This window comes from Haliaeetus leucocephalus, unplaced genomic scaffold (assembly GCF_000737465.1).
Source record: "Haliaeetus leucocephalus isolate CR32 unplaced genomic scaffold, Haliaeetus_leucocephalus-4.0 Scaffold238, whole genome shotgun sequence".
NCBI classification, from domain to species: domain Eukaryota; kingdom Metazoa; phylum Chordata; class Aves; order Accipitriformes; family Accipitridae; genus Haliaeetus; species Haliaeetus leucocephalus.
In genome coordinates this window covers 314,488-326,579 of record NW_010972674.1, presented here as the reverse complement: position 1 = coordinate 326,579, position 12,092 = coordinate 314,488, and the positions used below count along the sequence as shown (strand labels likewise).

The window sequence follows — 12,092 nt, the reverse complement described above, 5'->3', positions numbered from 1 at the left end:
CCAGCTAAAACCATACCCCTGAAAAGGTTACTTCCTTCAGCCCACCACTACCACTCATTGCAAAATACTAACAATCACTTGGATTTGCATGTTATGAGACTCTAATACACCTCAGTCAAGAGACCTGAGCCTGCAAATGTCTGTTATTTAAACTGTTTATATTTACCCAACTCATGTAGAATGAAATAGATAGTAACCTAGGTGACAGCTGTGAGAATAACTGGGGCAGCAGTCTCTTCAGCTGACTCAGCTGTGACCAGCAGCTATGCATCCACTGCCTAAATTACTCAGATAAAGTTCCTTTAAAATGACAAACATCCACCTTAGGGTTTTCAGCAGAAACACCTCGAGAAAGAATAAAAATTAGTATGCAAAAAAAAAAAGCTTCTGCAGGACACCTGGTTAGAAGGAGTTTGCAGTGCCCTTATTGTTTCACATACTTATTTTCCATTACCTATATGTGTCACATCATCACTTGCATAGTACAGAAGAACACACCACCTCGTGAACAAGTTGCTTATACTTTGCATCTTTTTTTCACAGACATGAAATGTTACATAGGATGTCAAATAGCAAGGGAAAAATCTAACAAATTCCACTGATATTATCAGCTGTTTTCTCCAGAACTCTAAGGCTCATACAGTCTGTATTTTCTTTTTATTAAAATTGGAGAATTATATACAAAATAGTTCTGTTAATGAAATCATAAAGCTGAAAAAAAACAAACCTTAAACACCTAACAGGCAGTAAAGTTACAAAGGCTTAATTATCCCAGTATATTCAAAGAAACAAGTCATATATACCAGTTTAAATCCTCTGCTATACATTAAATTTTGTGTATTGTTTCATGTGTATTAGTCCATTATCATTCAATCTATAGGGTAGTTGAGTCAATATAGGGATTGCTGTCGGGTCAGGTAAGTTGCCAAGGTAGCCTGGTCAGTCCACCTCCAGCAATACAGAAAGACGCAAGAACAACTGTATACAGACCAAAAGTCTATTCAGTCCAGCCAGTATCCAGTCTCTAACAGTGAAAAAACCCACAGATGCACAGAGACGACTATCCTTGCTCTTCACTTACATGGGATGCTTTCCCCTAACACTATTAGCTAGCAATGATTTTCAGTTCAGAAGCTTCCTGAGATGGTTTCTATATATTAAGAGAGACTCTCAGTAGAGCATCCAACTTTCTCTTGAACCAGTATATACTTTTAGTATATAGCACCCTGTGACAAGGAATTCCACACTTCAGTTTCCTGTGATATGAACAACTACCTCCTTCCACCCATTCTAGCTCCTGCTCTCCTCACTTGATGGCACTCACTCTTGTACTGGACACAGTAAGAAATCAATCCCTTTCAGCTTCTCCTTGATATGTTATTTCTTTGCCAGTCACATCTTTTGCAGACTGACAAGTCCTAGCCTACTTAGTCATTCTTTATGCAGGAGCCATTCCAGCCTCTGATGATCCTTATTTCCCTTCTCTGCACCTTTACCTGCTCCTTTTTAAGATGAGAGACTGGATCTGCATGCATTATTCAAGATGCAAGCAAATCCTGGTTTCATACAATGACACAGTGATGTTCTTTATTATCTATTTCGTTCTGAGTATTCTGGGTTTTGGAAAGGAGGTTGTTTCAGTTTTGACTACTATTCAGTAATGAGCTGATGATTTCATCACCTTAAGACTTTGCTCCAGAGTAGTAACAATCAGCCCAAGAGCTCATTGAGATGCATATGAAGTTCAAATTATTTTTCCTCACACATGCATCACTACATTTACCTACACAGAGCCAGCTGGTTAAGAAGAAAATGCCAAGTCATACAACTGTTAAGTAATGTCATAATAATCTCTTCATAATATCATGCTACAATCCCTAAAAAATATTTTAAGCATGAGATTTTACTTGCTTTCCACATTTTGCAAATAATTGTAATGATTCTGTATACCTAGATTATGCTTTAAAAATCCATTTTTCTTTAATTATGCCCAAATTCTCAACACAACTACTTTCTAATTACAGTTTAATTAGACTACACTGTGATTACATGGTGCATGAAAAAAATTTCTTAAATCAACTTTGGATTTGCCACCCTTTATCTTAATTGGATGTTGTTATTCTTTTGTGTTGACACAGAGGAAGTGAGATATGAGAAAAATCACCCCTTGAAACAGTCAATTTGAAGGAGAATTTTCAGCTTTCAAGCACCATTATCTTGAACATCTGCCCCCTGAAGACAGGCTAAGAGAGTTGGGATTGTTCAGCCTGGAGAAGAGAAGGCTCCAGGAGACCTTATGACAGCCTTCCAGTACCTAAAGGGGACCTACAAGAAAGCTGGAGAGGAACTTTTTACGAGGGCATGTGGTGATAGGACAAGGGCTTTAAACTGAAAGAGGGTAGATTTAGATGAGATGTAAGGAAGAAGTTCTTCACTGTGAGGCACTGAAACAGGTTGCCCAGAGAAGCTGTGGATGCCCCATCCCTGGCAGTGTTCAAGGCCAGGTTGGATGGGGCTTTGAGCGACCTGGTCTAGTGGAAGGTGTCCCTGCCCATGGCAAGGGGCTTGGAACTAGGTGATCTTCAAGGTCCCTTCCAACCCAAACCATTCTATGATTCTGTGATATGATTCTATGAACAGTCACAGTTTTGTACTAATGTCAAGGCTTTGCACCTTTGCCATGTGACACAGCAAGCAGTTCAGTCTTGGGAAAGCCACTACAAATTGAAGATGCTTGACACTAAAATTGACCAGGTTCTTCACCAAGCTGTGATTTCTAAAGGAGTCTAAAAGACTGGGCTGTAAGGCACCTCGAAGACTTTACAGAGCACTAATTTAACACAGTTTTTATGTTTCACAGAGCTGCCGCGAGGAATGAATTCCACAGTAAATGTCACAACGAGGAAACTAGGAAATTGCCACACATGTAACAAGCAGAAGTAATGGTGCCAGGTACGGAACAAAGGCTTTTACACAGCAAATTAAACAAAATTCCTGCCATAAAGTTTGTGATTCAAAGACAGGGAGACGTAATTATTTCTGTGGTGTTTCACTGAACAAGTTATGTTTCGGAAGACATCCAGAGAAACATTAGATGTATGCTGAAAAAGAGAAAAGGAAAAAAAAAAAACAAACAAAAAAGAACAGCGTTGTGGGAGAGGGGGAAGTGGGCAAGGGGTAAATATAGGTAAGCAGAGGATTTTAAACTTTATTTAGAAGACAGACCAAAGCTAACAACGGAGACCAGAGACGGCATCAGAGGCTGGATGAATAGGAGGCAGATACAGGTCAGTAAAGAAGGTGCTGCATTCAAGTTTACTGAAAAGGCAGAGAAACCTCCTTTTCTGTGTGGAATGAGTATGGTATGCAAAGGATTTAGAAGCTAACCAAAAGAGTGGAAAAGAATGGTCACAGGAGATTTCAAGGTGGTAAGGACAGGCACATAAGCAGACAGGGTATTTTCCAACAGTGACCAAAAACAATGGAAGAAAGCAGCATCAGAAAAGTAAGTACCTTGAATTCTAAGAAGCAACAAAACATCCAACAGAAAATGAACTGAGAAAAGTAAAAGGTTTATTACAGAGGCAGATTGTGAGTCTTCAACACCTAGGATGTACTTAAAACAAACAAGCAAAAAGCCCATCTTAAAGAAAAAATAAATAGTGCCAAAACTTGAAGCCCATGGGATTCTAGGGGAAAACGTGGCGTACGGGGTGGGGGAGAGTATCACTTCCTACAGAGACACTGAAAAGAAGGCAGTATATTTTGTAGGGACACAAGTCTGAAGGCTGAGACAGGAAGTCAGGGAACACATCCCAGCCAAATCTTAGAAAAAGACAGGAAAACACCCATTTTATGCCGGCGAGCTCTATTGGTGAGAGCTGCAGAGAGACCATGCTTTGGAATGATTAAAAAAGCTTTCCAAAAAAAAGCATGTTAGAAAATGTATGTAAAGCAACTCTAGGTGAGGGATGTGCTCAGACATGACAGCTTAGGACCAAAAAAAAAGAAAGCAAGAAAAAAAAAAAAAGAGAAACAGAGAGAGAGGCTGAGTAGTGTGCTTGTGTCATGTCAGACCAGTCTGTACTAGTCACAGCTCTACAGCTGCTTCCTTTGCCTCAGAACTAACAAGTGCAGAACATTTTTTATTATCTGCTGTTCCTCTGAATGTTTTCCAAATATATCATTAGCAATGCAACCACAGCCAGTTTCCCCTTCGTGGGATTTCTCAGAAATCTGAAGACAAGATTTGTCCTTTGCATTTCCCATCATGGTTACCATGTGTGCCTTGAGACAAGTGTTTTGGGTGGCAGATGTGGGTGAGATGGCACAAGTCAGAGGAAGCTGGGAGAACTGCCTTCATGCCTGAATGGCAAAATGTCCTGGCTCAAAAACACAAAGCGCTTTCCACTGCTATTTTCATTATTAATTAAAATACACAAAATGGCTTTGAAAAGAAAATCATTGTTCTCCCCACCCATGATGACATTATGTCTTACCAACACATACACTGTCCCATTCCTGTCAGTGGGAGAAGCACAGCCATGCACACTGCACATTTGAACAGAGGCCATGGTCAAGTAGAGAGTAGGAAGGCTGACAGAAACAGAGCGGTCCTCAGGCTGTAAAGCTGGGTGGAGGCCAAGAGCTACGGCATAGCAATTCTCGAACCACAGAACCAAACAGGGCTGTGATCCCCTAGAAGCTCAAGACTCCCCAGGAAGCTAAACCTGTCACCTGCATGGTGACAATACAAGGAACTCCATCGTCAATAAAACCACTCCCAAAACTTCAAATTTCAGCAAAGAATTCTTAACAGGGTGTTAGCAAGGGGAGAGACTTCCCACTGCGAACACAGAGATCCACACTTTGCTTCCCTGAACATTCAATAGTCTAAAAGCAGCTGCATGTGTATCTCTTCCACATGGCCTGGTCAGGAAGTTGTGGAATTTGGAAAGCTCCATTACAAACAACTTCAGAGGCATGCTAATCCCTACCTAATTCACCATGCTGCCTGAAAAGTCCCTTTCTGTATCCCTCTCCCTGCCCCACCCCTTCTGCTCCCTCAGGGGGATCAACCAAAAACTCTCACTGCAGTCTGCTTGACCCTTTACCCTGCAAGTGATCTTCAGAGCATCACTCTATAAATGTCCATGAAGTTCTGAATGACAGCCCATTTTAAACAGCATGAGTCTGGGGCAAAGTCACTGGCAAAATCAGTCAATCAGTCTCTGAACACGTGTATGATTTACACAGCCAAGAGTCTCTGACCAGAGACTTCAAGACCACCTTATCCGACATTTGCAAAAAACCTCCAGGAATCTGGATTTGAAAAAGCTAAATTTCAGCCTTTGAGAAAAGTTACACATCGAGAGTACATATTCCTAAACGTACAAGCTGGCTTAAAATAAATTCTCACACAGTGATTATCAAAAAGGTCAGATTTTTGTCTAATATGGCCTCTAGCTCCTGCTGTAGAAATTGAAAACAGTTACCTATCCAGTCTCACATCTCCTACTATACTAAACCAACTACACATAGAGCAAACTCACATTAGCTCAGCTCTTGTAATAACATTTCAAGGTTAAATACAGTTCAGACTCCATAAGGCACCGAGTGTATGTATGAAACAATGCAAACCCCCCACAACTCTGCCACAAAATGCCAGTGCATATTGTTGCACGAGGTGGACCTCTTCTGGTGAAGAGCTTGTGCTCCAAAACACCTGGTTCCATTAGTCTTGGCTAAGCAGAAGCCTACAGGGATCACAACATTATATGGCTTCTTTTAAAAGTAACTAAAGCATATGGCAGGGTGAAGGAGAGCAGCAAGTCAGAAAGAATCACAGAGCACACATGTGAGTCCTTACCTCAAAGAGTGTCAAACTTTCATCGTTCAAGATGGTTCTGGGAGGTGCAATAACTGAAGTTAAAAAACAAGTTACAAAACAGGACCACCCAGCAACCAAAACAATAAATATAGCAGGTATGGGAGGGATTACTGCTCTTTAAAGAAGTGACACATTCACACTGCCCACATAGGCTTCTTATTAGGTGGAAGCATAACATGGCTAAGTGAGCAGGTTCTATGAACTCTGAGGCTGTATTTAGGGAAGGAATTTCTCCCCAGGTCATACCTCACGGCATCACAAGATCCCATATGCACCACAGCTAGGAACAGGCTTTGTAAAGTAAGGCCAAATATTACCAACAGCACACTCACACAAATAAAATGGCAAGTCTGCATCTGCAAGGTGGCTTCTTACAAAGTCTCTCAAAATGCCAACTGTGAAAAAAGGAGAGAAAGGTTTACTGAATTACATTTGTTTCTTCAGATGTCAGGAAAAAAGGCAAACCTGCAACAGCAGAATTGCCCTCTACGACAACTGTAGATTGCCTTTTCCTCAAAAGAACACTGTTACACTGTTACAAATATCTTGGAGAAAAACAAACAAACAAACAAAAAAACACTTAAGACATGCTGGTCCCTTAGCAAAATCTAAGGATGCCAGTAAAGTTCTTCCTAGGAAATCCAATACCAGCCGCAAGATTTGCAGAGGCCAGCCAGGTGAGACTCTGGTAACTAGTTATTAGTTCTTGTTCCATACCAATGTATAAAAAAAATTGTGTAGGTAACCATCACTGCCAGCTGAGAATAAGAGGATCTTCATTAACAACAGTTAAGGGCTACTTGGTGTATGGTCTGACCACCTTTTGTCAACTGACAGAGGCAGAAAGATTCATCCCCTGAAGGTTCAGCTTACTACAGTAGGTAAAGCTTTTTCTTCTTCCTGTTTTTTTGGTTTTATTTTGGATTGGGGGGGGGTGTTGTTGTTTTTCCCCCAAAACTTTTTAAGGGCTAACATAGAGGAAGTGTCTAAACTCATCTCAGTAACATACCAGTTGGACACAAACAATGGGATGTCAAGTGGGACAGTTTCTTGAGCACAAATATTTTGTCATCAAGTAGCCTAACAGTCTCCATCAAGTAGTCCTGAAAATAAACTCCCCTTAACTAAGTTAATTACCCCAGACTCTTTTCTCATCCTGTTCAGGGGCCCTATAAGGACAGTGTAACTAGCTAGTGCTGCTTTTTCAGAGCAGTATTACTTCACTGGACAGCAGAAAGATCTGTCCAGAGCCCCTCTCTTTTGTCATGCAACTAATCAGTGATGAGAGAGGTTAGCTGCAGCTACACAGACTGAAGCGGAGATTGCTCTTACCAGTTTCACTAGGATGGAAGAACCCCTGTAGAACGTGACGGTCTGGAAAACGGACTCTCAATACCACCTAAGTTAGAGGCAAAGCACATTAGGTCAGCTGCTTATGGCTGTTCTGTAACACCTGTCCTTGGCTTAGAATTTGCAAGCAAGTTTTGGGTTTTTTTAAATGGGTATATTTGAGATATTTACTCTACAGGGATAGAAGAGCATACTGGCTAACAATTACTGTGCAGCTCCTTGGAAAACGTGGGCTGCCTGGCTTTCACAGGCTGTAAGAGAGCTGATCTATAGAAACAGCGTGATGTACAATGCAGCAGCACTTATTCAGAGTAGGAGCTCCCTGTGCTAGGTGATGCACAAAGTAGAAAATCACCCAGGGACAGGTACAGATAGTGTATCAGCACTCTGAAGTGTCCATAGCAGCAGGAATCCTCCTGCGATAGATCTGAAGTAACTCATATCATTCCATTTCCACCATTGGTCAGAAAGCACTTAACTTGGGAACTTAATCTCTTATTTTTTTGCAATAAATCACCAAAGACAAATACTGCATTAGGATTGTACTTGCAGAGTAAGATATCTCCAATCTGTAACATCTTATCATTTAACTTGTAATGAGATACTATCAAAATGTCAGACTCTACAGAAAAGAGGCAGTTAGGAAAGCTCAGTCATACAGACTGATGTGCGCACAACATAAGGGGTTTGAAACATCTGAAACAAAATAAAAGGAGCTATATTGCCTGCCACTCAACCACATCATTACATGACAGCTGATTTTACATGGTACAACTGTTACAGAAGTTCCACAAACAATTAACAGGGATGGGAATTTGAAAAGTCTTCTTCTAAGTAGCTCAAGATCCTATTGATCACAACTCATTCCTAAAGTTACTCAACCCCCAAGTCTGGACTAGCCAGAGGGACTGGAAAAAGAACAAAGGCTACCTTTGGGTAACGCTCTAACTTCTCCTTCAGCTGAGCCTCCCTCAAAGATTTTGTCATCAGTGGAGCTTCTTCCAGGCGTTTCCTAGATACATGAGAAGAAGACAAGCTTTCACTTCTGTGATTTTAAGATATATTTTTATTTTATTAAGAAAGCGAAAGGTCCAAGCAGGACTGATGAGAACTGCTCAACTGTTCCATGCATCCCTCACAGCTTTTTTCCCACGTCCTGTGGTTCCAACCCCAAAATCTCATGTATGGAACTATGGAGCATCAGCAACAATACTGTATAAAATTACTTTTCTTGTACATGTTTAAAAGTAAGTTCACCACAGCAGATGCCAGAAAAAGATATTAAGAGCAGCAGGGGAACGTTTGCTTAGACTACTCAAGAAGAGATGGACTTACTAATCCAATAAAACAGACACTAAAGTTGCGTGATTACTCCAGGAAGGGAGAAGAGGTACTGAAGCTGAAAAACAATGCTGGCACAAGAAATTAACGGGTAGTAATTAGCAACAGGGAAACAAAACAAAAATGAGAAGTTTCAGATCATTCAAGATGTAGCATTGTAGGCTGATGTTTTAAAAGGAGTAGTGGGCACAAAAAAAAAAACCCACAACCAAAAGTACCTGTATTTAAGATGAAACAATAAATTCAAGAAAACAATTCTATATTTCCCTGTAAGCAAAGAAATAAGCTTAGATCCAACAGATCCCATGTTCAGCTTTAGTCCCTTTTCCTTGTTTGCACTTAATTCTGAATAACTGATTGACTAGGCGAGATTTTGGTGAAACATTTGATCATGTAATTCTGCACAACTATTTGCAAGTTAATCTCTCACACCTATACAGTTTGAAGGACCTCTTTTTAAGAATCATTGAGGTATCTCAGGAACAGCTGCTGAACAAAATAACTACAGGCTTACTTCACCAATTGTACCCAGAACTGTCAGCTGGTACACCACATTCCAAGATGCTCTGAAAGTGCCAACTCACAATCTGAAAAGCAAACATGAAACTAACCCGCTCCATTCCTTCTTTGTGTACCTATTGCTGATTTGCACCAATTTTCAGCTCTTGATGAAGTCAGAATTAAATTCTAATTACATTTAAAATATTGTATTGTATGCAGCTACTTTTTGTTAAGATTCACCAGCTGAGATCAGAAGCCAACTGGTATCAGTCTCATGTGTAACTTGCCTTTATTTTTATCCCTGGCTGTGAGGGGAAAAAGGGATTACAAGCTTCAGCAAATTTGGAAATTAGGTCTTTTTTCTGAGGGGGCTGTATTCCAGTAACCCCCAACCAAATGAACCTACATTTGTACCACTAAATACTCCAGACCCACAAGCGGCAGAGCAATTTTCAGGCCAATCTGTGTACTCATGTGGATTTCAGCGGCCTGTGGGGAAAAAAATCAGCTCTAAGTAAAAAGTTCAACTCAGACTTAGTTACAGCATAAAGTAGGCTGTCCCACAGTCTCGGACAATGCTTGTGATGTTTAAAGGAATGTTAGGATCCACTTGAAACTAAATACTTTCATGAAATTAATTCCTTTATGGAACATATAGACAGGAAAATGGTGTTGTGATAGGGAGGCTAGTTTATCTTAATCTGAGTTTTTAGTTCAGAACTGGAATAACAGTACAGTAAAATCATGAATATTTGACAGCAAGCTACTTGAACAGTGAGATGCATAGTTATTAGTCCAGCTTCCTATACTTCTTCCCCTTCTTTGTGTGTGTTCCAAACATTCTCACGTCTTCATTTGTGGCTAAGTTTGATTTTGCTTTATTTCCATTTGGGCAATGTCTCAAAGTTGGTCTCTTCTGATGAGATCTAATAAAAGGTTAATCCTGTTACTTAAAACACAAGGTGTTTCTTACTGGCTGAAAATGCTACTAGCTACTACTGAAGTCAGTGAGACTTATTCTTATGAAGCTGGATCACTGAGCTCATACGTTTGTCCATCACAAGTTACAAATTCCATGCATTTAATTCCTAACAGCTAACATGAAGTCAGATCAAAACAGGTAGCAAGAACTCACCACTACTTTGGGCCTCTAGCAATAAGAGCACATCTAATTACAAAGGCAATGGCTTCTCTTTCAGAAGGGAGAAGGAAAAAAAGAAAAAGAGGTGGGGTGTTAAGTGGCTTTGAATAACCCTGAAATGCAGAACATGGGAAGGAATCTTTCTCTTAATCCTTTCTCAGTGAGAGCCCATCCCTGATTAGCTTGAGGTTCTCAGATAAACTTATCACCACACAGGCATCACAGACACTTCACGATGAAATTTTCAACATCCACATGAAACCATTATCCCATGCACAAATGCTCAATTGATTCACACAAAAGCATAGGTTCTGTCACTGAAACAGGACATAGCCCTTGAACTCAAATGGCGTAAAGGGTAGAGATTTCCAGTGCTGATCATTAATTCCACACCCAGTAACTTATCTACAACCCTTTACCCAGGGATCACAGCCAGCTATAGATGCATAGTGTCACTCTGCTTAACAAAAGGATATGGAGCAATCTCACTTGCCAGCAGAAAGGGAACTTGCCTCTCACTCTGCAGCTGTGCCAAACGTTTCCGTACATCATCCACTGTGACTTCAAAAAACTCATCAGGAAGCTCTTCTGGGCCAGCAGAAAGTGGTTCTAGTAGGTCTAGGTGACATACAAGTGGCTCTCGTTCTACAAGCTACAGAATAAAAATAAGTTTTGATTAGTCTTAAATGCATTACTTATGCTATAAAGTTCCCGAAAAAAGTAAATGGACAGTATTTGCAAACTGAAATACACTCATTAGTGTGGAATTCATGTCACCAAGATCAAACTAACAATACAGAGGTTGTCAGTGTTGCCATTTTTTATAGCTGATAGAGCTTGAGGCACAATTCCTCCCAACAAGCAGCAGGAATCTATATTGTCAGCTGAGTCACACCCTAGCAGTTAGCTGCTCTCCACTGTCAGTATAGGAAGCTCAGGGTAATAACCTCAGCAGTCAGATACCTAACGTAAGGAGAGATGACTCCTTTCCACAGAGTGCCTGGGGAATCTCTTCACTTACAATACAATGATATTTTGCAGCTGAAGCATATTTCTAGCTAGTTACAAGTACTCACAAATTACTCCTATCCCAAAACCATAACCTACCTCTCTCTGCTCTACTCCAAACCTCTCGGTATGTAATCACTTCCCTACCGTTCTACAGGCAATATACAACTTACACAGGTGCTATTCTTCATACTACAGACTATAAACTGCCCTTTTAAGTTTATCATCTGCCATGCACTCCTGGCTCGCATCATATCTTCCGTTCTCTTCACTTCACGTTCTCTTGCCACAGAACCAACAGCACTAGTTCCCAACCAGGGCTCACTCCATTTCTTCTTGCTCTAGAGAACAATCCTTTGTTTTGGTAAGGTAGTTTTTGACCTGTTGAGTTCTCTGAACTGAGCCACTGCAGGGTTTCACCGTATGTATTTCAAATTTTTAACCTGGCTTCTGGTGTGCAGAGAGCTCCCTTAGTGAAAATCCTTTTGTTTTGCACTTACAAAGTACTTAGCACTGAAATCAGCCTTTGTTGCAGGCAAAGCAGACAGATGCGAGAGGAACAGTTCACCGTATGCATTAGCTGCAATAAAAGTACTTAATACATTTATCGGCAACTTTCCCTACACCCCAGATGCTGAGGATAGGCCATTCAGGCAGCACACAGACCTCAGACAGCCAAGACACCCCTCTCACCTGCTCAGCAGGGCAGAGGCAGCCTGGCTGCTCTGCTCCCCCTGCCTCCAGAGCCCAGAACTGGGAGTTGGATATCATGATGGCAAACCTTTCAGCACAATTGTGTCCTGGCCTGTAACTGTGGTTGCTGCAGTTATTAAAAAAATAACACCAAAACCCACAATCCCC

The 12,092-nt window shown here is 40.8% G+C and overlaps 1 protein-coding gene across 3 annotated transcripts in view; it reads right to left on the bottom strand.

Moving 5' to 3' along the window:
• Positions 1-12,092, bottom strand: part of ASPSCR1 (alveolar soft part sarcoma chromosome region, candidate 1) — a 51,148-nt gene that overhangs the window by 17,963 nt on the left and 21,093 nt on the right. For all 3 annotated transcript variants that reach the window (XR_774382.1, XM_010568108.1, XM_010568109.1), the window contains 5 exons: positions 10,736-10,875; positions 8,171-8,252; positions 7,223-7,289; positions 6,223-6,285; positions 5,870-5,922 (listed from right to left, as the gene is read on the bottom strand). Coding sequence is in view for 2 of the 3 variants with exons in the window: in XM_010568108.1 (XP_010566410.1) it covers positions 5,870-5,922; positions 6,223-6,285; positions 7,223-7,289; positions 8,171-8,252; positions 10,736-10,875 (405 nt within the window). In the remaining variant the exon portion in view is untranslated. The remainder of the gene's footprint in view (positions 1-5,869; positions 5,923-6,222; positions 6,286-7,222; positions 7,290-8,170; positions 8,253-10,735; positions 10,876-12,092) is intronic.